Source organism: Callithrix jacchus, chromosome X (genome assembly GCF_049354715.1).
Source record: "Callithrix jacchus isolate 240 chromosome X, calJac240_pri, whole genome shotgun sequence".
NCBI classification, from domain to species: domain Eukaryota; kingdom Metazoa; phylum Chordata; class Mammalia; order Primates; family Cebidae; genus Callithrix; species Callithrix jacchus.
In genome coordinates, this window is record NC_133524.1 from 75574319 (window position 1) to 75595466 (window position 21148).

Sequence of the window (21148 nt, forward strand, 5' to 3'; positions counted from 1 at the left end):
ACACACAAAGAGGAGCTGGTTCCATTCCTTCTAAAACTATTTCAAACAATCCGAAAAGAGGGAATCCTTCCCAAATCATTTTATGAGACCAACATCATCCTGACCCCAAAACTCGGCAGAGACCCAACGAGAAAAGAAAACTTCAGGCCAATATCCATGATGAACATAGATGCAAAAATCTTCAATAAAATATTGGCAAGCCGAATGCAACAGCAAATCAAAAAACTTATTCATCATGATCAAGTAGGATTCATCCCGGGGATGCAAGGCTGGTTCAACATACGCAAGTCTCTCAACGTAATTCACCACATAAACAGAAGCAAAAACAAAAACCACATGATTATCTCAATTGACGCAGAGAAGGCATTTGACAAAATTCAACAGCCCTTTATGCTAAAAACCCTCAATAAACTCGGTATCGATGGAACGTATCTCAAAGTAATAAAAGCTATTCATGACAAACCAACAGCCAATATCATACTGAATGGGCAAAAACTGGAAGCATTCCCTTTGAAATCCGGCACTAGACAAGGATGCCCTCTTTCACCACTCCTATTCAATATAGTTCTGGAAGTTCTAGCCAGAGCAATCAGGCAAGAAAAAGAAATAAAGGGTATTCAAATAGGAAAGGTGGAAGCCAAATTGTCTCTATTTGCAGACGACATGATAGTATACCTAGAAGACCCCATTGCCTCAGCCCAAAAACTCCTGAAACTGATAAGCAACTTCAGCAAAGTCTCGGGATATAAAATCAATGTGCAAAAATCACAAGCATTCGTCTACACCAATAACAGACTTAAAGAAAGCCAAATCAAGAACGAACTGCCATTCACAATTGCTACAAAAAGAATAAAATACCTTGGAATACAACTCACAAGGAACGTAAGGGACCTCTTCAAGGAGAACTACAAACCACTGCTCAACGAAATCAGAGAGGACACAAACAGATGGAGAAACATTCCATGTTCATGGTTAGGAAGAATTAATATCGTGAAAATGGCTATACTGCCCAAAGTAATTTACAGAGTCAACGCTATCCCCATCAAGCTACCATTGACTTTCTCCACAGAACTGGAAAAAACCACCATAAACTTCATATCGAACCAAAAGAGAGCCCGCATAGCCAAGTCAATTCTAAGCAAAAAGAACACAGCGGGGGGCATCACACTACTGGACTTCAAACTATACTACAAGGCTACAGTAATCAAAACAGCATGGTACTGGTACCAAAACAGAGATATAGACCAATGGAACAAAACAGAGGCACCGGAGGCAACACAACATATATACAACTATACAATCTTTGATAAACCTGACAAAAACAAGCAATGGGGAAAGGATTCCCTGTTTAACAAATGGTGTTGGGAAAACTGGCTAGCCATGTGCAGAAAGCAGAAACTGGACCCCTTCCTGACACCTTACACTAAAATTAACTCCAGATGGATTAAAGACTTAAACATAAGACCTGGCAGCATAAAAACCCTAGAAGGAAATCTAGGCAAAACTATCCAGGACATAGGAGTAGGCAAGGACTTCATGAACAAAACACCAAAAGCATTGGCAACAAAAGCCAAAGTAGACAAATGGGACCTAATCAAACTCCACAGCTTCTGCACGGCAAAAGAAACAGTCATTAGAGTGGATCGGCAACCAACAGAATGGGAAAAAATTTTTGCAGTTTACCCATCTGACAAAGGGCTGATATCCAGAATTTACAAAGAACTCAAACGGATTTACAGGAAAAAAACAAACAAGCCCATTCAAAAGTGGGCAAAGGATATGAACAGACACTTTACGAAAGAAGACATATATGAGGCCAACAATCATATGAAAAAATGCTCATCGTCACTGGTCATCAGAGAGATGCAAATCAAAACCACATTGAGATATCATCTCACGCCAGTTAGAATGGCGATCATTAAAAAATCTGGAGACAACAGATGCTGGAGAGGATGTGGAGAAAAAGGAACACTTTTACACTGTTGGTGGGAGTGTAAATTAGTTCAACCATTGTGGAAGACAGTGTGGCGATTCCTCAAGGCCTTAGAAATAGAAATTCCATTTGACCCAGCAATCCCATTACTGGGTATATATCCAAAAGACTATAAATCGTTCTACTATAAGGACACATGTACACAAATGTTCATTGCAGCACTGTTTACAATAGCAAAGACCTGGAATCAACCAAAATGCCCATTGATAATAGACTGGATTGGAAAAATGTGGCACATATACACCATGGAATATTATGCAGCAATCAGAAATGATGAGTTTGTGTCGTTTGTAGGGACATGGATGAATCTGGAGAACGTCATCCTCAGCAAACTGACACAAGAACAGAAAATGAAACACCGCATATTCTCACTCATAGGTGGGTGATGAAAAATGAGAACACATGGACACAGAAAGGGGAGTACTAAACACTGGGGTCTATTGGGGGGAAAAGGGGAGGGCCAGTGGGAGGGGGAGGTGGGGAGGGGTAGCCTGGGGAGAAATGCCAAATGTGGGTGAAGGGGAGAAGGAAAGAAAAGCACACTGCCATGTGTGTTCCTACGCAACTGTCTTACATGCTCTGCTCATGTACCCCAAAACCTAAAATCCAATAAAAAATTAAAAATAAATAAATAAATACATACATACATAAATAAACCAGTCACTGTAAAAACAAGACTTTGTTGCCTAGCAGAAAACATAAGCTTTGGAACCAGACAAACCAGTGTGGTATCCCAGCTCAGTTTCTTAGAGCTGTGCTTCTCTGAGCAAGCCCTCAACCCCCCTCTTGCTTACTGTCAGTTTCCTCATCTTTCTTTTACATATATATGTAAAAAATGTATATATATGTATGTATATTACTTATATTACATATTTAATATAACTGTGTGTGTGTGTGTGTGTGTGTGTGTGTGTGTGTGTGTATGGTGAGTAGACACAAGTCTGGCTATACTGCTCAGGCTGGTCTCAAACTCTTGGCCTCAAACAATCCTCCCACCTCAGTCTTCCAGAGTTCTTGGATTATAGGCATGAGCCACCATGTCTGGCCAGTCCCCTTGTCTTTCAAAGTGGGTTAACACTTACTCTGAAATGTTAATGTGTGGATTATAGATAATGAGTGTAAACTATGGTGCCTGGCATGTCGAAGGCATTTGTTAAATATCAGTGAATAAATTGCTGGGCTCAGTGGCTCACATCTATAATTCTGGCACTTTAGGAGGCCAAAACAGGAGGACTGCTGGAGGCCAGGAGTTTGAAACCAGCCTGGTCAACATAGTGAGACTGTGTCTCTACAAAACATTTTTAAAAATTTAAAAAGGAGAATAATAAATCCATGTTCCAGTGAAAACATTGTTAAAGGTATAAATAATAAGCAGGGCAGCATTCCATTTACCAATAGACAACTATGAGGAACTTGAGTGATGCTTAATCCTATTCATTTAGGGGAGGTATCTTTTAAAAAGCATAGATTTTTTGGCCGGGCGTGGTGGCTCACGCCTGTAATCCAAGCACTTTGGAGGCCAAGGCGGGCGGATCACCTGAGGTTGGGAGTTCAAGACCAGCCTGACCAACATGGTGAAACCTCATCTTAAAAAAAAAAAATAAGGCCGGGTGTGGTGGCTCAGGCCTACAATCCCAGCACTTTGGGAGGCTGAGGCGGGTGGATCACGAGGTCAAGAGATCGAGACCATCCTGGTCAACATGGTAAAACCCTGTCTCTACTAAAAATACAAAAATTAGCTGGGCATGGTGGCGTGTGCCTGTACTCCCAGCTACTCAGGAGGCTAAGGCAGGAGAATTGCGTGAACCCAGGAGGCAGAGGTTGGAGTGAGCCGAGATTGTGCCATTGCACTCCAGCCTGAGTAACAAGAGCGAAACTCCATCTCAAAAAAAAACAAAAAACAAAAAACAAAATAGATTTTTTTGGGGGAGGGGACAGACTCTCACTATTGTTCAAGTGATTCTCATGTGTCAGCCTCCTGAGTAGTTGGGACCACAGGCATACCCCACCATGGCTGGCTCATTTTTTTGTATTTTTAGTAGAGACGGGGTTTCACCATCTTGACAAGCCTGGTCTTGAAATCCTGACTTCAAGTGATCCACCTGCCTTGGCCTCCCAAAATGATGGGATTACAGGCATGAGCCACTGCACCCGGCAAAAAAAAAAATAGATTTTAAGATCAGACATTATCCTATTATATAAAGTCAAATTTACTAGAATAGAGAGATGTGGAATTTTTAAAAATAGTATTTTCAAAAACTGACAAAAAATGTTCTGCAACAGAAAACCCTATTTTGAAACTGTGTCCAAGGAGTATCATAGTAATCTTTTTAAAAACAGCCCAAACCATTCTCAGAGAGGGAAGGAGTAAAAAACTAAAACATCTTTAGCAACCTATAGAAATTCCATGCTTATTGACAAGAAAAATCCAATTTTACATTGTGAAATCTAAGAAAACCTACAACTGAATGAACAGATTCCTGGCTGAACACAGTGGCTCATGCCTGTAATCCCAGCACTTTGGGAGGCTGAGGTGGGTAGATCACTTGAACCCAGGAGTTCAAGACCAGCCTGGACAACATGGCAAAACCCCATCTCTATAAAAAATTCAAAAATAATTAGGTATGGTGACACATGCTTGTAGTTCCAGTTGGGGAGGCTTAGGTAGGAGGATCACCTGAACCTGGGAAGGTCATAAGGCTATACTGAGCCACGATTGTGTCACTACACTCCAGCCTTGGCAACAGAGTGAGACCCTGTTTCAAAAAAAATTTTCTTAACATATATATATTTTTTTTTAAAAAAAGAAAGAACAGATTCCTGATTTTATGTAAGTATATAGTTAATTCAATATTTGTTGAGGACATTTTGACAGACAATGCTGGCTGTGATGGAAAGAAAAATTAAGAAGTTTCTACATTCAAGATGCTTATAGTGTTATGGCAAAGACTGGCCTTTAAACAAGGACAATACATGTCAGGCACACAGGCTCACTCCTGTAATCTTAGCATTTTGGGAGGCCAAGGTGGGAGGATCACACGTCCCCAGGAAGTCGAGGCTGCAGTGAGTCATTATAGTGCCACTGCACAGCATGCAGCCTGTGCAAGAGGCCCTGTCTCAAAATAAATACATAAATACAATAAATACATAAATACAATGACAATATGATGTGCTGAATTCATTTCAATTTACCTGGAGGCACCAAGAAAACTTTAGCCAAGGAAGAAAGAAGGTACAGTTTGGGGTAAGATTTGAAGAGTAGGAATCTTCAGGTGAATGAAAGGGTGGGGTAAGAGAGAAAGAAGATATTCTCACTTAAGTCCTGTACATGCAAGAAAAGGGTGAATGCTTCCAATAGAGTACAGAAAGATCAAGGAAGGCATGTAATTTATTGCCTTAACATAAAACTCACATAACATAAAATTCACCATATTGACTATTTTAAAGTATAATTGACTATTTTTAAATCAATGCTGATTAAAAAAAAAAAAAATCAGGCCAAACGTGGTGGCTCAGGCCTATAATCCCAGCACTTTGGGAGGCCGAGGCGGGTGGATCACGATGTCAAGAGATTGAGACCATCCTGGTCAGCAAGGTGAAACCCCGTCTCTACTAAAAATACAAAAATTAGCTGGGCATGGTGGTGCGTGCCTGTAGTCCCAGCTACTCGGGAGGCTGAGGCAGGAGAATTGCTTGAACCCAGAAGGTGGAGGTTGCGGCGAGCCGAGACCGTGCCATTGCACTCCAGTCTGGGTAATAACAGCGAAACTCCGTCTCAAAAAAAAAAAAAAAAAAAATATCTAGGACCGGGTGCGGTGGCTCACGCCTGTAATCCCAGTACTTTGGGAGGCTGAGGCGGGTGGATCATGAGGTCAAGAGATCGAGACCATCCTGGTCAATATGGTGAAACCCCATCTCTACTAAAAATACAAAAAATTAGCTGGGCATGGTGGCACGTGCCTGTAATCCCAGCTACTCAGGAGGCTGAGGCAGGAGAATGGCCTGAACCCAGGAGGTGGAGGTTGCGGTGAGCTGAGATCACGCCATTGCACTGCAGCCTGGTAACAAGAGCAAAACTCCGTCTCAAAAAAAAAAAAAAACATCTATTTTTGGCTAGGCCCTTCTGCTTCCAGTTCAGTGAGAAAGTCAATGAATAAATATAATTTCACTAGTAGAAATACTAAGTTTTAAAAAGACTTCACTTTTCTTTTCTTTCTTTCTTTCTTTTTTTTTTTTTTGTTGAGACAAGAGTCTTGCCTTGTTGCCCAGGATGGTGTGCAATGACGGGATCTCGGCTCACGGCAACCTCCACCTCCCAGGTTCAAGCATTTTCCTGCTTGAGGCTCCAGAGTAGCTGGGTTTAGAGGTGCACGCCACCATGCCCAGCTAATGTTTTGTATCTTTAGTAGAGACTGGGTTTCACCATGTTGACCAGGCTGGTCTCTATCTCCTTACCTTGTAATCCGCCCACCTCAGCCTCTCAAAGTGCTGGGATTACAGGCATGAGCCACCACAACCAGCCAAAAGCCTTCACTTTTTAATTAAAAAGAGTAAGTGGAGCAGGCACAGTGGCTCACACCCATAATCCCAACGGTTTGGGAGGCCAAGGCAGAAGCATCACTTGAGCCCAGGAGTTCGAGACTAGCCTGGCAACACAGAGAGACTCCGTCTCTACAAAAAAATTAAAAAGCAGCTGGGGATGTTGTGGCACATGCCTGTAGTCCCAGATATTTGGGAGGTAGAGGTAGAGGTGGGAGGATCATTAGAGCCCAGGAAGTTGAGGCTGCAGTGAGCCATGATCCTGCCACTGAACTCCAGCCTGGGCAACACAGCAAGACTCTGTCTTTAAAAAAAAAAAAAAAGAAGCGATCATTGTAGAAATTCAGGTATTACCAGCAATACCAGTATATAAGGTGAAACGTGAAAATGTTCCCCTCATCGAGAATCCCAACTGCCCAGAGATAGCCACTGTTAAGGGACTGTCATGTATCCTTACATACACATATACTTATATATAAGGGATGCTGTTGTTTTTAATATAAAAAGCTTCTAAGACATAAAATTATGTATTGCTCTGCATCTTGTTTTCCACATAACAACAGCTTAGAATCCTCCCAAAGGACATCAATTTCTAGTTTCAGTGTCTGAGAAATTCATGGTACTTTTGACAACTGTATATTTTTATTGTACTATTTGCCAATCTAAGAAGTAACTCACAGTTCTGTTTAATTTCCTAGCTTCACTTCACGGTACTTTTGACAACTGTATATTTTTATTGTACTATCTGCCAATCTAATAAGTAACTCACAGTTATGTTTAATTTCCTAGCTTAGTTTTTCTTCTTATGATATAGTTCAAATACTTAGGAACATAGAGAAGACAACTTCTTTCTTCCTTAATTCAGCTCAAGTAGACAAGTGTCTGAAGTGCTTAACTGGTATTTGTAAAGTATGCATACAGTTTTTCTGCATTAGAGGATGCACAGAATTTATAGGAAATAGCATTAGAATGACTGACATAGGGTTTAAGTCCTTGTTAATTTTCTAAATTTAAGACTATTTTTCTTATCTATAAAATTAGAGGGTATAAATAATTGCTAGTAGTCTCAAAGTTCTAGGAATATATTACAAATCACAAAGGTTTGAAAACACAATGTTAAACTTCCTCCACTTGGATTGCTTAATGGTGAGAAGAGAATATTGTATCTCCTCCACTTCCCAAAGCCTATAAATTCCATAAGATCTTAGTTTTGTTAATTTATGTATACCAAGCACCTAGACATTGCCTAGTATGCTTATATTTATGGAATGATTAAAAATCGTTAGGAACTTTCAATTTGGTAAATTGTTTTGAAACAATTGTACTCTTGGCATAATTTCACTCTTCGGTCTCACTCCTGAAATGAAAATGCTACAAAATAGAGGACTCTTGTACATCATTCAGGGAGTTACAACTGCCAACAGTAGAAAGACTCTCAGTCTACTCCCGGGAGCTAAAGTCGAACTCCCCACCCCCAACATCTGATGGGGCCCACACTCAAAAGTATCAAAACTCATAGCTATGCACGTTCACAAGCCTATAGAAGCCGAGCTGTCACCTACTCTACCCCACTCTCAGACTCTACATGCCCGGAAGACAAAGAGTTATAGTTCCTTCTCTCACGAATCCAACTCCGAAAACCGCGGAATCAAAGCCACCAAAGGCAAAGAAGCGGCAGGGAAAGCGGGTGGGAAGAGGCGAACAGACTCTCTCAAGCCCCAGTCATTCGGAAAAGCCCGTGTTGCTGGAAACCACGTTCTCACCTCCTTCTTTCTTTGGGCAGAGGCCGAGGGAACGTCGTAAACTATGAACAGAGCCACTGCCATTGTCGCAGAAACACACCAAAACGACCAACGCGCTGCCATGTTCGCTCTTCTCCCTTCTATAAGCGAAACTTTGCTCTGGCTGGGTCTGAGGGTGGGGCGTGAGAACAAGCAAATCGGCCCCTTGCCTTTTCTCATTGGTTCAGCTCAGCCCTGCCGGGCGGCCCACACACATTACGTCACAGCGCGCTAGCGCTACACGCCCGCTAAAAGAAGGTTCATTTCTAATTGGCCCCCGTCAGCCAATAGGAAAAGGATAATCTGGAGGTTTTTCAGTGGTCCGCTAACGATAAAGACCCGCCCCTTTCTCGATACGTAAGCATCAAGCGCTCTGCCGCTTTCCAAACACACATGCGCAGTTGTGAAATGTTGCGGTGTTTTCAGAATCCAAAATGGCTTCAAGTTGTCGGAACGGAATCTTTCACGCAAAGACTCATTTAGAAGTCCTTCAAATTCACCTCTTTCGTGTAATATTCTAGAAAAATGGGACCTAGCCTTGTGACGGAAAAGAGCTGTCTAGTCCATCATCTTGCCTCCAGAGTACTTCAAAATGAAAAAATAAAACTAGGAAAGGAAAAATATAACGGAGGGAGATTTTTAAAGGTAAACATGAACAAGAGCTTGTTGAATACCTGTTGTGTCCTAGAAACTGCCAGAAGCGCTGAAAAAAAGGATATCAAAGATTATTCTTAGAAATTGTTTGTTTATGGCTTTTCTTTTTGAGGCGGAAATTCGCTCTTGTCGCCCAGGCTGGAATGCATTAACGCGATCTCGGCTCACTGCAACCTCCGCCTCCCGGTTTCAAGCGATTCTCCTGCCTTAGCCTTCTGAGGAGTTGGGATTACAGGCGCCAGCAACCACGCCGGCTAATTTTTTGTATTTTAGTAGAGACGGGGTTTCGCCATGGTGGGCAGGCTGGTCTCGAACTCCTGACCTCAGGTGATCCGCCCACCTCGGCCTCCCACAGTGTTGGGATTACAGGCGTGAGCCACCGCGCCCTGCTGGCTTTTTTTTTTTCCTTCCAGTTAAACTCCTTGACTTACTATTTAAAGTACCAACAAGGACTTGAATTGCTGGTGATAGACGGCAAATGCCTTCTTTTTATTTATTATTTTGTTTGGAAGATGGGTGCAAAAGTAAGGTTGTACAGAAGCACTTTCCCTCTTTTTAAAGTTTTCGCGATACTCAGTTTTCATTAAATATCCAATTCTCTCATCTAAAAATAGTGGAAATCCTACATAGATGAAGTTTCCATTTATTTAGACCATTTTGTTTTACCTTAGTGGGTTGTTAAACTGGGATAATTTTGAATTAGAGAATAATTTCTCAAGAACAAAAACAACAAGATAAAATCAATTTGCCTACAATTTGGATTTGTTTTGATGGTGTGGAAAATATTTTATGACTTTTATTTTAGGCCCTACTGGAAAAACAAAACACCGGAAAATAATTTCAGTATGTTGGAGAGACAAGGAGATAGGATGGAAAGAAAAATAGTTGGTTCTGAAGTGAAGAGATGTAAAATAGGGATATGAAAATATTTAAATCATTTATGGAAACATATTAAGAAAATGCAGGCGGGGCACGGTGGCTCATGCCTGTAATCCCAGCACTTTGAGAGGTTAAGGTGGGTGGGTGGGTGGATCACCTGAGGTCAGGAGTTCAAGACCAGCCTGACCAATATGGCAAACCCCGTCTTTACAAAAAATATAAAAATTAGCCAGGCGTGGTGGCTCAGGCCTGTAATCCCAGCTACTTGGGAGGCTGAGGCGGGAGAATCGCTTGAACCCTGGAGGCAGAAGTTGCAGTGAGGCGAAATTGTGTCATTGCACTCTAGCCTGAGCAACAAGAGCAAAACTCCATCTTGAGAAAGAGAGAAAGAAAGAAAATGCGCAATAAAAGTACACTGAGACATGCTGTGTGATTCAATTTATATGATATATGACATTCTGGAAAAGGCAAACTCATTGGCACAGAGAACAGATTAGTGGCTGCCGGGGGTTAGGGCTAGGAAAAGGGGTTGATTATAAGGAGGACAAATAAGGGTATTTTTATGATGCTGGAGCTATTTTGTCCTTAATTGTGGTGGTAGTGACACAATTTTATGCATTTGTCAAAATGCATAGAACTGTACACCAAGAAGAGTGAATTTTACTATGTGTATGTTTTAAAAATAAAAATAAAAATTTTAAAGTTTAAAAGAGATATCTTACCTATCAGATTGGCAAAAATCCAAAAGTTTGACACTACATGCTATTAGCAAGGCTGTGGGGAGACAGGCACCCTTTATATTAATACATTGCTGGTAGGAAGGCAAAATGTTACAACATATATGGAGGGTAATTTGGCAATATCTAAACTACACATGTATTTATCCTTTAATCCAGAATCCCACATCTAGTAAACTACCTTGGAGAGATACTTTCAACAATATAAAAATATGTGTGCACAAAGTTATTCATTTAATCATTATTGAAATTGAAATACTCTTGAAACTACCTAAATGTTCAAACATAGGAGATTGATTGAATATACTATAGCACATATACACCACAGATTTTGCAGCTGTAAAAAAGGAATGAGGGAGACTTATGTAAAATGATAATGGATTTTATGCTACATTTGTGTAAAATAGAAAGAGAAACAAGAAAACATACAGGTATTTGCCTATTTTTGCAAAAGGAAATACACAAAAGATAAACCAGAAAGTAATGAAATTGTTTACTTACAGGAATTGGTGGAAATGGAATGCAATAGTTGGGGGAGGGAATGACTTAGGTACACCAGTCTGTTTAGTTTTGACTTTTGGAATAATGTTAATATTTTAAATAGTCAACATGTACAATCAAATCATTTAGTTTTACAAAATGAAAAAGTCCTAGAGATGGATAATGGCAATAGTTGCTCAACAATGTGAATATCACTAATGCCACTGAACTGTATGTATTTTATTTATTTGTTTGTTTTGAGACAAAGTTTTGTTCTTGTTGCCCAGGCTGGAGTGCAATGGTGTAATCTCAGCTCAATGCAACCTCCGCCTCCCGGGTTCAAGAGATTGTCCTGCCTCAGCCTCCTGAGTAGCTGGGATTACAGGCATGTGCCACCACACCCAGCTAATTTTTTGTATTTTTAGTAGAAATGGGTTTTTGCCATGTTGGTCAGGCCGGTCTCAAACTCCCGACCTCAGTTGACCTGCCTGCCTTGGGCCTCCCTAAGTGCAGGGATTACAGGTGTGAGCACCTGGCCTATTTTATTTATTTTTGTTTTTGTTTTGAGATAGGTCTCGGGCTGGAGTGCAGTGGTGCGATTTTGGCTCATTGCAACCTCTGCCTCCCGAGTTGAAGCAAGTCTTATGCTTTAGTCTCCAGAGTAGCTGGCATTACAAGCATGTGCCACCATGCCTGGCTAATTTTTTTGTGTATTAGTAGAGACAGGGTTTTGCCATATTGACCAGTCTGGTCTTGAACTCCCAGCCTCCAGTGATGTGCCCACCTCGGCCTTCCAAAATGCTGGAATTACGGGCGTGGGCTATCACACCCGGCCCAGAAATGTATATACTTTACAAATGTAAATTTTACGTATATCTAACAAGAAGTTGTTTGGTGTTTTTTTTTTTTTTTTTTTTTTTGAGACGGGATCTCATTCTGTTGCCCAGGCTGTAGTGCATGGCACGTTCTTGGCTCACTGCAGTGTCAATCTCCAGGGCTTAAGCAACCCTCCCACCTCAGCCTCCCAAGTAGCTGGGACTACAGGTGTGCACCACCATGCTTGGCTAATTAAAATTTTTTTTTTTTTGTAAAAATGAGGTATTGCCATATTGCACAGGCTGGCACAAGCTTTTTTCTTTTTTCTTTTTTTAAATAAAATCTATGAAAATGGGAGAAAAACTCAAATTTAATACAAACAGAATAAAGGGAGCCCAACTTTTTTTCTTTTTTAAAGCCAGGGTTTCACCATGTTGGTCAGGCTGTTCTTGAACTCCCGACCTCAGGTGATCCACCTGCCTTGGCCTCCAAAGTACTTGGATTACAGGCATGAGCCACCATGCCCGGCCGAGGGAACCCAACTTTCAAATAAAAAACGCAATCACACTAAAGAAAAAAAAAGAACTAAATACCTTATCAACACACCACTTTGACTATATATTCTTAGTCTAAAGAAAAAAGTAACTGAAAGCAAATCTTGAACTCTACTTTGTAGGTTTGTTTTTGATATGGGTATAGCAATTCTGAAAATATATTGTGTGTAATGTAATATGGAAAAACATTGATGTTGTTGAAGGCCAGAATTCTCACTGTGGAAGAAAGGAGATACAGATATGTAATGAGGGAAAGTAAAGAACATTTGGGCATTGAACAGGAATTGGATGTATTAGTATAAACTTATCATTCATAACATATATTCCTAACCGTATTTACTGAAAATACTAGCAGCAATTACATTCCCCACTTGTGCTGGTGCACAAACTTAAGTTACTAATTGCCATTCCCATTAGAATGGATTAAGGTTCTTTAGAGACATAGATAGCTGATTCCAGTAGTGAGGCAGGGGAAGTACAACATCTTGAACATCTTGTGTCAGAAGATAAAGATGGTGAAAAAAATGATGGAGACATTTCAAAAAAGACATAGGAGCCAGCTTGAAGAAAATCCTAGTGGGACTGTTGATCATTAAAATAAATAATGACAGTAATGAATTATAAGTAATCAAATTCATAAATCCATACTGATAACAAATAGAGGAGGAAATAAAATTCTTACAGAATACCTGCTATTAAACAGAGAAGGAGAAAATAACTGTTTTACAACCTTTTAGGCAAAAATCATTAATGGATATAAAAACTTAGTGGAGTAAAACTTTGATGAAGGTCAGGATATTCACATAGTTTCAATGTATTCTTCACAAGTAATAACAAAGGGCTAACTTTATAGTGTAGAAACCTGGAGGGCACTACTTCAACCACTTGATTAAAATTGTCATTACCAATAATGAGACAAGCTAAGATCATATGCCTCCTGATAAAGATGCTCTAAAAAGAGACATCTGTTATGCAGTATTTCTGTTAGTACATAAACAATCCCTTCATGAGGAAACATCAAATGAAAACAAATTGAGGGCACTTTTACAAAATAACTGGTCTGCACTCTTCAAAAATATTACAGAGCACAAGGAGGTCCATTACCAGTTTTGCCACTTATAATTGCCTGATCTTCGACTTAGTCTGAGCTTTATCTTGATCACTTAAGAATTCTGCACTTCATTTCCTCCAAATGTAAAATTGAGAGAATAAAGTTTACCAGTAGTGAGAAAAAATACTGCCATGAAATACAAAGAAAAGCTGAGGAACAATTAAGTTTTAAAGGAGACTTCCAACCTGGGGAAACATAGTGAGACTCCATCTTTTAAAAAAAATTAGCTGGGTGTAGTGGTGCGCACCTGTGGTCCTAAATACTCAGCATGCTGAAGTGGGGGGATTGCTTGAGCCTGGGAGTCAAGGTTTCAGTGAGCTATGATTGCACGACAGGACTCTAACCTGGGTGACAGAGGGAGATCCTGTCTTGAATAAATAAGACTACAGACACATGACAAGTAATTCAGTGCAGGGACCTGAACAAAATTCTGGATAGAGATCTTGGAATAATTGGTGAAATTGGAATATGAGCTGCATTATATCAATATTAAGTTTTCTGAATTTGATAACTGTAATGTGGTCGTCAGTTGATTTCCGCCTTTTTGAAAATGAATCCTGAAGTATTAACAGGTAAAGGCACATGATGTATACAAGTTATTCTCAAATGGTTCAGAAAACCCGCCCAAATATATATATGGAGAAAAAGAACACAAGTGGCAAAATATTACCAATTACTGTATGTAGATAATAGATACACAAGAGTTCTTCCACCCAATATTTTATTATGAAAATATCCAAACATACAGACAAATTCAAAGAATCCTACTGTAAACACCGACAACACCTACCACCAAGATTCTACAATCAACAGCTTTGTAAATTTCTTTTATCACATATTTATCTACATATTATGGAAGATTTTACTATTCTTGCAACTTTTCTCTAAACTTGAAATTATTTGAAAATTAAAAGCTAAGTCGATTAGTATAGCAGTAATAGCAGATCAAAAAAAATAAGTAAAGGAATTTTTGGGGAACGGAAAGAAGAAAGAGCTAGTGTGGAGATACCAAACCAAAGCTTTTGGAACTTTAACACCGTTTTGAAGCTAGTGCCTTAGACAATTTGGCCAAAGATAAGTGTCTCGGCTGCACTCTATAGAGCTCTAAATCTGGCTTCAAGGAGTTCTTTCATGCTTCATTAACTACCACTTACGTCATTTTAAAGAGCCGGAAACTACATTTCCCAAAAGGCCTTTATTTTTCCTCGCGGTAAAAGGGATTGCAATTACTATAGGTTTTACAAATCTCGCGAATGTCATCAAATCTCATTACGGATCCCGGCTGAAAGCCATTTTGTTTTTCAGCGCTCTTCAAGGGTATCTGAAGCGAATTTGCACCAAAGCAGCAGTTGTGTTGCTGCAGTTTGATCTTCACCTTCACGATGTTTCCCCTGGTCAAAAACGCACTGAGTCGTCTCCAAGGTGAGCAAAAATTACGCTAAATCGTTTACAACAACCTTATATCAATTTGTCCTCGCGGCCTCTCGTGTCCTTTCCCTGTACCAACATCTCGGCCTTCTAATCTGAATGCTGTCTGTTTTCCATCTCGTCCCAAGTCATTGGGACAATGTCCTTACTGACTTTATCACCCAGTGTTTCTCTTTAGGTTTTCAGCTCTCTTTCTGTTATCGGAGTGGTAGTCTAGCACTGCTTTTTAATTCTTCAGTAACCTTTGATTTCAGGGACGGACACTCTTGGTAGACACCTCTCGTTCCTTAAGTGATGTCCTACATTTTAGCTTTGGGGAATATGTTTACTCCTAATCTTGTATAGAAGAATATCTTCTCGAATTCCTATTACTGTAATAGACGGCAACGGTAAGTCCAGGTCTTCACCTGGTCTAATTGCAGGGAAACAACCCAAATGGTATCGATGCAGCTTTTAAGTTATTTGTGGGTTAACAATGTTAGCTGACCGGGCGCGATGGCTCACGCCTACAATCCCAGCACTTTGGGAGGCCGAGGCGGGCGGATCACCGGAGGTCAGGAGTTCGAGACCAGCCTGGCCAACATGGTGAAACAACATCTCTACTAAAAATACAAAAATTAGTCGGGCGTGGTGGCAGGCGCCTGTAATCCCAGCTACTTGGGAGGCTGAAGCAAGAGAATCGCTTGAACCCGGGAGGCAGAGGTTGCAGTGACCCGTCTTAAATAAATAAATATTAGCTGTCTCGAAAGCAATCGTGGTCATTTTTTCTTATCAAAAAGTTTGGCAAGTACAGGGAATTTTGAGACCAGCATTATGTAGTGAGAATGCAATAGATTGAGGAGAACAAATTAATTTTAATACTTGGTTTGCACTGAAGGTGACCTTGGGTAACGTGGGCAGTTGTTATACAATGAAGATGCCCCTGAATTACTATTTAGTTTGTTTAGCCCTCTTTTGATTTTCACTTAACATAATCATGGGAGGATATTACTAGGTTGTGTTCTAAACAGTTAAGCAACTTTGAAAATAACCACAAAATATTAGCTGGACTATTTTTATATTCCACAAGCAGCATTTATTATTTCTTTTACTTTGTGCATATGACTTATTTAGCCTCTCTCAATCTCAGTTTCCTTATTTGTAAAACAGGTAATTTGTAAATAATGCCTAAATTGTAAATAATGCCTGCTTCATGGGGTTGTTGAGGATTATATGAGATCATGAATGTGTGGTAATGGAACAGTTGTCACAGAGGAGAGGTCTAATGATATCCACCAGAGTTACATGAGTGTGTTGAAGTAATGAGATGTTGCAGAATTTTTTGGTAGTCTTAATTTCTTTGCTCTTTGAGCAAATAGAGCCATTTTGTATCTCAGGAAAGATTTTTTGTTTTTTTCAGTGTGGAATTCACATGCCCACTTTTTATCCTTTCTGGAGCAGAATATATTATGAAATGTTTGTAAATTTGCTTATCCCAGTGTGACTAAAACATGAAAATGGAAAGCTATGTAAGGCAGTTAGAAAATCCAATAATGGTCAAATAACTATCTCGAAGTAACTCATTGTACCACATAGAAGTCATTATATTATTAATTGCTAGTGAATGGGCAACCTTGCAGTCAGTTTCTGTCTTTTTTTTTTTTTTTTTTTTTGAGACAGAGTTTCGCTGTTGCCCAAGCCCTCCTTCTTAGTTCCTCCAAGGGGCCATTTAAAAATTTTGTCTCCTCTTTCTACTAGTATAATAATAACAGCATAGTTTATCATTCTGCTCAAAAACTTTTACCACCTCCCCGCCTACCAAAAAAAGTGGTCTTCCATGGTCCTTTCTAGTTTTATCCCCTATTACTTACCTATACACCTTGTCCTTCAACCAAACTTAGTTTTCTAGTATGCTGAACTTTTCTGTCTGCCTTTTTTCAGATTTTCCTTATCTCACGTTTCTATAACCAAATCCTGTCTACCATTCAAAGTGCTTAGCTAAGCTTGTCTGAAGGTAGTGGTTTGTCTCAATTGATTGCTCACAGTGAGTTACAGATTGAACTTCCTTGTTCTACTCTAATTTTAGGGAAAAAACAACAGCAACAACAAAAAAAGTGCTTAGCTAATTCTGCTTCCTTGTAGGATATTGATTTGTGTCTACATGTGTAATATTCTCCTCTAGACTGGGAGTTACTTGAGGACAGGATTTATGTCTTACACTTTTTTATATACCCCATTTCTTTTAGCATGGTGCCATATTCATTAATTTTAAATTTGTCTCATTTTTTATTTTTAGAGAAAGAATTGCTCTCTTACCCAGGCTGGAGTGCAGTGGTGTGATCATAGCTCACTGTATCCTCTAATTCCTGGACTCAAGTGATTGTCCAGCCACAGCCTCTTGAGTAGCTGGGACCACAGGTGTGCATGTACTACCATGCCCGGCTAATTTTTAATTTTCAATCTTTTTCTAGAGACAGGGTCTCACTATGTTTCTCAGACTGGTCTGAAACCCCTGGCCTCAAGCGATCCTCCTATATTGGCTCCTAAAGTACTGGGATTACAGATGTGAGACACTGTGCCTGCCTATTAATTTTTTACAAGTCAAGATTAGTCTAGTTTTGGCAAGTATTTTTTCTTTTTTTTTTTTTTAAAGATGGGGTTTCACCACGATGGCCAGGCTGGTCTTGAACTCCTGACTTCAGGTGATCCACCCACCTCGGCCTCCCAAAGTGTTAGGATTGCAGGCGTGAGCCACTGCGCCGGCCGTCAAGTTTTTTTGTTACTATAGTAATTTTATGATCATAAGCATTTAGTGTGCTTTAATTTGAAGTTCATTTGAGTTTCTTTGCTCTTGTATGTTGTAAGTTGTTGGGCTCCATTGAGTAAACTAATGAAAATTTAAGTCATAAGTATTCAAATTAATCAATGGGAGCTGAAGTTGCAGGGATTATGCAAATACCACCTCGTAGAGAATGTTACATCATTCATTCTTTGCTTTTTTCCCCCCGACACTATTATGAAAACTCTTAGACATACTGAAAAGTTGGAAGTATTGTATGAATACCCATGTACCCGCCACATAGATTCTACAGTTAACATTTACTATATTTGTTTTATCATATATCCATCTGTCAGTCTTATTTTTGGTGCATTTCTGAGTACATTGGTTCGCCTTGATTAATAGCTAAAATATGTTTTAACATTTTATTGAACTACATAATACTGTAAAATTAACTTCCTTGGCTTTCCTGATTGGCAGTATCAATCACATATGTTCTCTTTTCCTGACAATTGATAATAACGCTTCTGTATTTTTTTCTCTGTAAGTTCGAAGCATTCAGCAAACAATGGCAAGACAGAGCCACCAGAAACGTACACCTGATTTTCATGACAAATACGGTAATGCTATATTAGCTGGTGGAGCTACTTTCTGTATTACTATGTGGACATATGTAAGTACTATTGATTGATAATTTCTATTTTAGATGTTTTCATTCTCATTTAGTCTTTGCATTCAAAGTATTTTAACGCAGTAGTGTACGTATTTATTTAGGAGGAACTTGAGAGATTATGTAATCTAATTACTTACCCAGTGAAGGGATTACTTTCCCCCAGCATTCATCTATCTTCTGTTCTTAACATTCCCAGTAATATATTGCTTAGTGGATCACAAGGCAGCCTTTTCCATATTGTGTAGCTGGTGTTTTTTCTTTTTTTTTTTGAGATGGAATCTCACTCTGTTGCGCGATCTCGGCTCATTGGAGCCTCCGTCTCCCAGGTTCAAGTGATTCTTCTGCCTCAGCCTCCTGAATAGGTGGGACTACAGGCACATTTTTTTTGTTTGTTTTGTCTTGTTTTTTGAGATGGAGTCTCCCTCTGTCACCCAGGCTGGAGTGCAATAGCACAATCTCGGCTCACTGCAAACTCTGCTTCCCAGGTTTGAGCGTTTCTCCTGCCTCAGTCTCCCGAGTAGCTGGGATTACAGGCGCCTGCCACTACACCCAGCTAATTTTTGTATTTTTGGTAGAGACGGGGTTTAACCAGGTTAGTCAGGCTGGTCTCGAACTTCTGACCTCTGGTGATCTGCCTGCCTCGGTCTCCCAAAGTGCTGGGATTTCTGGTGTGAGCCACGGTACCTGGCTAATTTTTGTGTTTTTAGTAGAGACAGGGTTTCACCATATTGGCCAGGCTGGTCTCGAACTCCTGACCTAGTGATCTGCCTGCCTCGGCCTCCCAGAGTGCTGGGATTACAGGCATGAGCCACCACACTCAGCCTTGTGTAGCTGTTAAAAGGTTCATATGGTGAGTTAAAATCTGACTTTTTATTTTTTTGAGTTGGAGTCTTACTGTGTTGCCCAGGCTGGAGTACAGTAGCACGATCACAGTTCACTACAGCTCTGCCTCCTGGGATCAAGTAGTTCTCCTGCCTCAGCCTCCCTAGTAGCTGGGATTACAGGCACCCAACACTATACCTGGCTCATTTTCTTGTATTTTTAGTAGAAATGGGGTTTCACCATGTTGGCTATGCTGATCTCAAACTTCTGACCCCAGGTAATCCACCTGCCTTGGCCTCCCAAAGTGCTGGGATTACAGTCATGAGCCACTGCGCCTGGCCCTGACTTTTTTTCATATGCTACCCATCATTTCATTGTAACACAGAAATTCTGACCTACTTCCTTATAACAGCTATCAATCAGATAATGGAAAATTGCTATCATGTCTCCTGAATTTTCTTTTTCTAATTAAACATCCTTAGTTCTAGTGGTAATTTTTTTGTTACATGGTTTGACAGTGAGATGTAATGTAATTTTTTATATTTTAGTTTCTTTACATCTTAAATTTTACAGTCTATTTTTTAGTCACTGTACTTAATGGCTAGAAGTGGGAGTCTTGAAGTCTTAATATATAACTTGGTTTAAAAACATACAAATTAAGCCTCACCTTAATAAAGAAACTTTATTTAAATAAATAGGCCTTTTAATTTTTTGTTTTGATCGTCTTGAAATCAAATATAATATTAAAATGTGCGATTAGGCTGGGTACAGTGGCTCATGCCCATAATCTTAGCACTTTGGGAGGCTGTGACGGGTGGATCACCTGAGGTCAGGAGTTTGGGACCAGCCTGGCCAAAATGGTGAAACCCCATCTCTACTAAAAATGCAACAATTAGCCGGCATGGTGGTGGGCACCTGTAATCCCAGCTACTCGGGAGGCTGGGGCAGGAGAATCACTTGAACTCGGCGGGTAGGGGAGGGGCGGAAGTTGCAGTGTGCCACCCCGGGGAGAAAGCAAGACTGTTTCAAAAAAAAGAAACTGCTTAATTAGAAGGATAAACAAATGTTGAACAAATGTGTGATCAGAAGAGTTTTTGGAGGTGAAATGTTCTTTAATGATAAAGAGAGTACAAAGTGCTCTCTGGCAGTTATTTAGGTAGTTGTGGTTGAGGGAATCAGTGTTTCGAGGGGGTAGTATAGAAATGTGAAGCATAAATTTGAATTAAATAAAATTTAAAAATTCATTTCCTCAGTGATACTAGTCACATTCCAGGTGGCCAGTAACCACATGTAGCTAGTGACTACTGTTCTGGACAATGAAGATATAGAACATTTCCTTCAGCTCAAGAAGTTCTGTTGAACAACAACACTGCTCTAGAAAATCAGGATAGCAATTAGGTTTGGTCTATATGGAGGGTACTGTATCCCAGGTGAGGTTCTGTGTATTTTTAACCTATAGAGCAGAATTTCTGTCATTTTTAAGAAATAGTCTCCAAGGGATAATGTACTCTGGTTTAAACACATAACTGACAGCATTTTAATTCTTACAGGTAATAACACAAATCGGAATAGAATGGAACCTGTCCCCTGTTGGCAGAGTCACCCCAAAGGAATGGAGAAATCAGCAATAATCCCAGCTGGTGTAATAATGAAGTGTTGAAAAAAACAGCTCATAATTGATGCCAAGTTAAAGCACTGTGTACCCATTAAGATATGGCATTATTGAAGAAATAAAGTACATTTGAAACCTTCATTTTAGGTTTTGTTTCTTTGTAAACGATACCAAGCTTGATCACTTTAACCTTTGTGTTAATATTAAAGTCAAATGCTGTGCCACTTCTTAAACAGGTTTTTTTGTTTTTGGTTTTTTTGAGACAGAGTCTCACTCTGTCCCCCAGACTGGAGTGCAGTGGCGCCATCTTG

The 21148-nt window shown here is 39.9% G+C and overlaps 2 protein-coding genes across 3 annotated transcripts in view; one reads left to right on the forward strand and one right to left on the reverse strand.

Annotated features, from left to right (window-relative positions):
• The window catches only part of MAGT1 (magnesium transporter 1), an 83610-nt gene extending 75072 nt beyond the window's left edge, over positions 1-8538 (reverse strand). Inside the window, exon 1 of one of the 2 annotated variants that reach the window (XM_078363605.1) lies at positions 8296-8538. In XM_078363605.1, the coding sequence (XP_078219731.1) occupies positions 8296-8493 (198 nt within the window). In that variant the 5' untranslated portion in view covers positions 8494-8538. The remainder of the gene's footprint in view (positions 1-8295) is intronic. The other variant, XM_008989524.5, reaches the window with a different exon arrangement.
• Positions 8539-14857: 6319 nt separating this feature from the next.
• Positions 14858-20978, forward strand: COX7B (cytochrome c oxidase subunit 7B). The gene is made up of 3 exons (XM_035289725.3): positions 14858-14966; positions 18279-18403; positions 20776-20978. Exons 1-3 carry the CDS (start codon positions 14927-14929, stop codon positions 20854-20856), a joined length of 246 nt encoding a protein of 81 aa, XP_035145616.1. The 5' UTR covers positions 14858-14926; the 3' UTR covers positions 20857-20978.
• Positions 20979-21148: the final 170 nt, after the last annotated feature.

Bases quoted from the DNA above. Each gene is read 5' to 3' on its own strand.
- COX7B (XM_035289725.3), top strand. From the start codon at position 14,927: ATGTTTCCCCTGGTCAAAAACGCACTGAGTCGTCTCCAAG. The intron at 14,967-18,278 runs GTGAGCAAAAAT...TTTCTCTGTAAG, and splicing joins CGCACTGAGTCGTCTCCAAG to TTCGAAGCATTCAGCAAACA. The intron at 18,404-20,775 runs GTAAGTACTATT...TAATTCTTACAG, and splicing joins GTATTACTATGTGGACATAT to GTAATAACACAAATCGGAAT.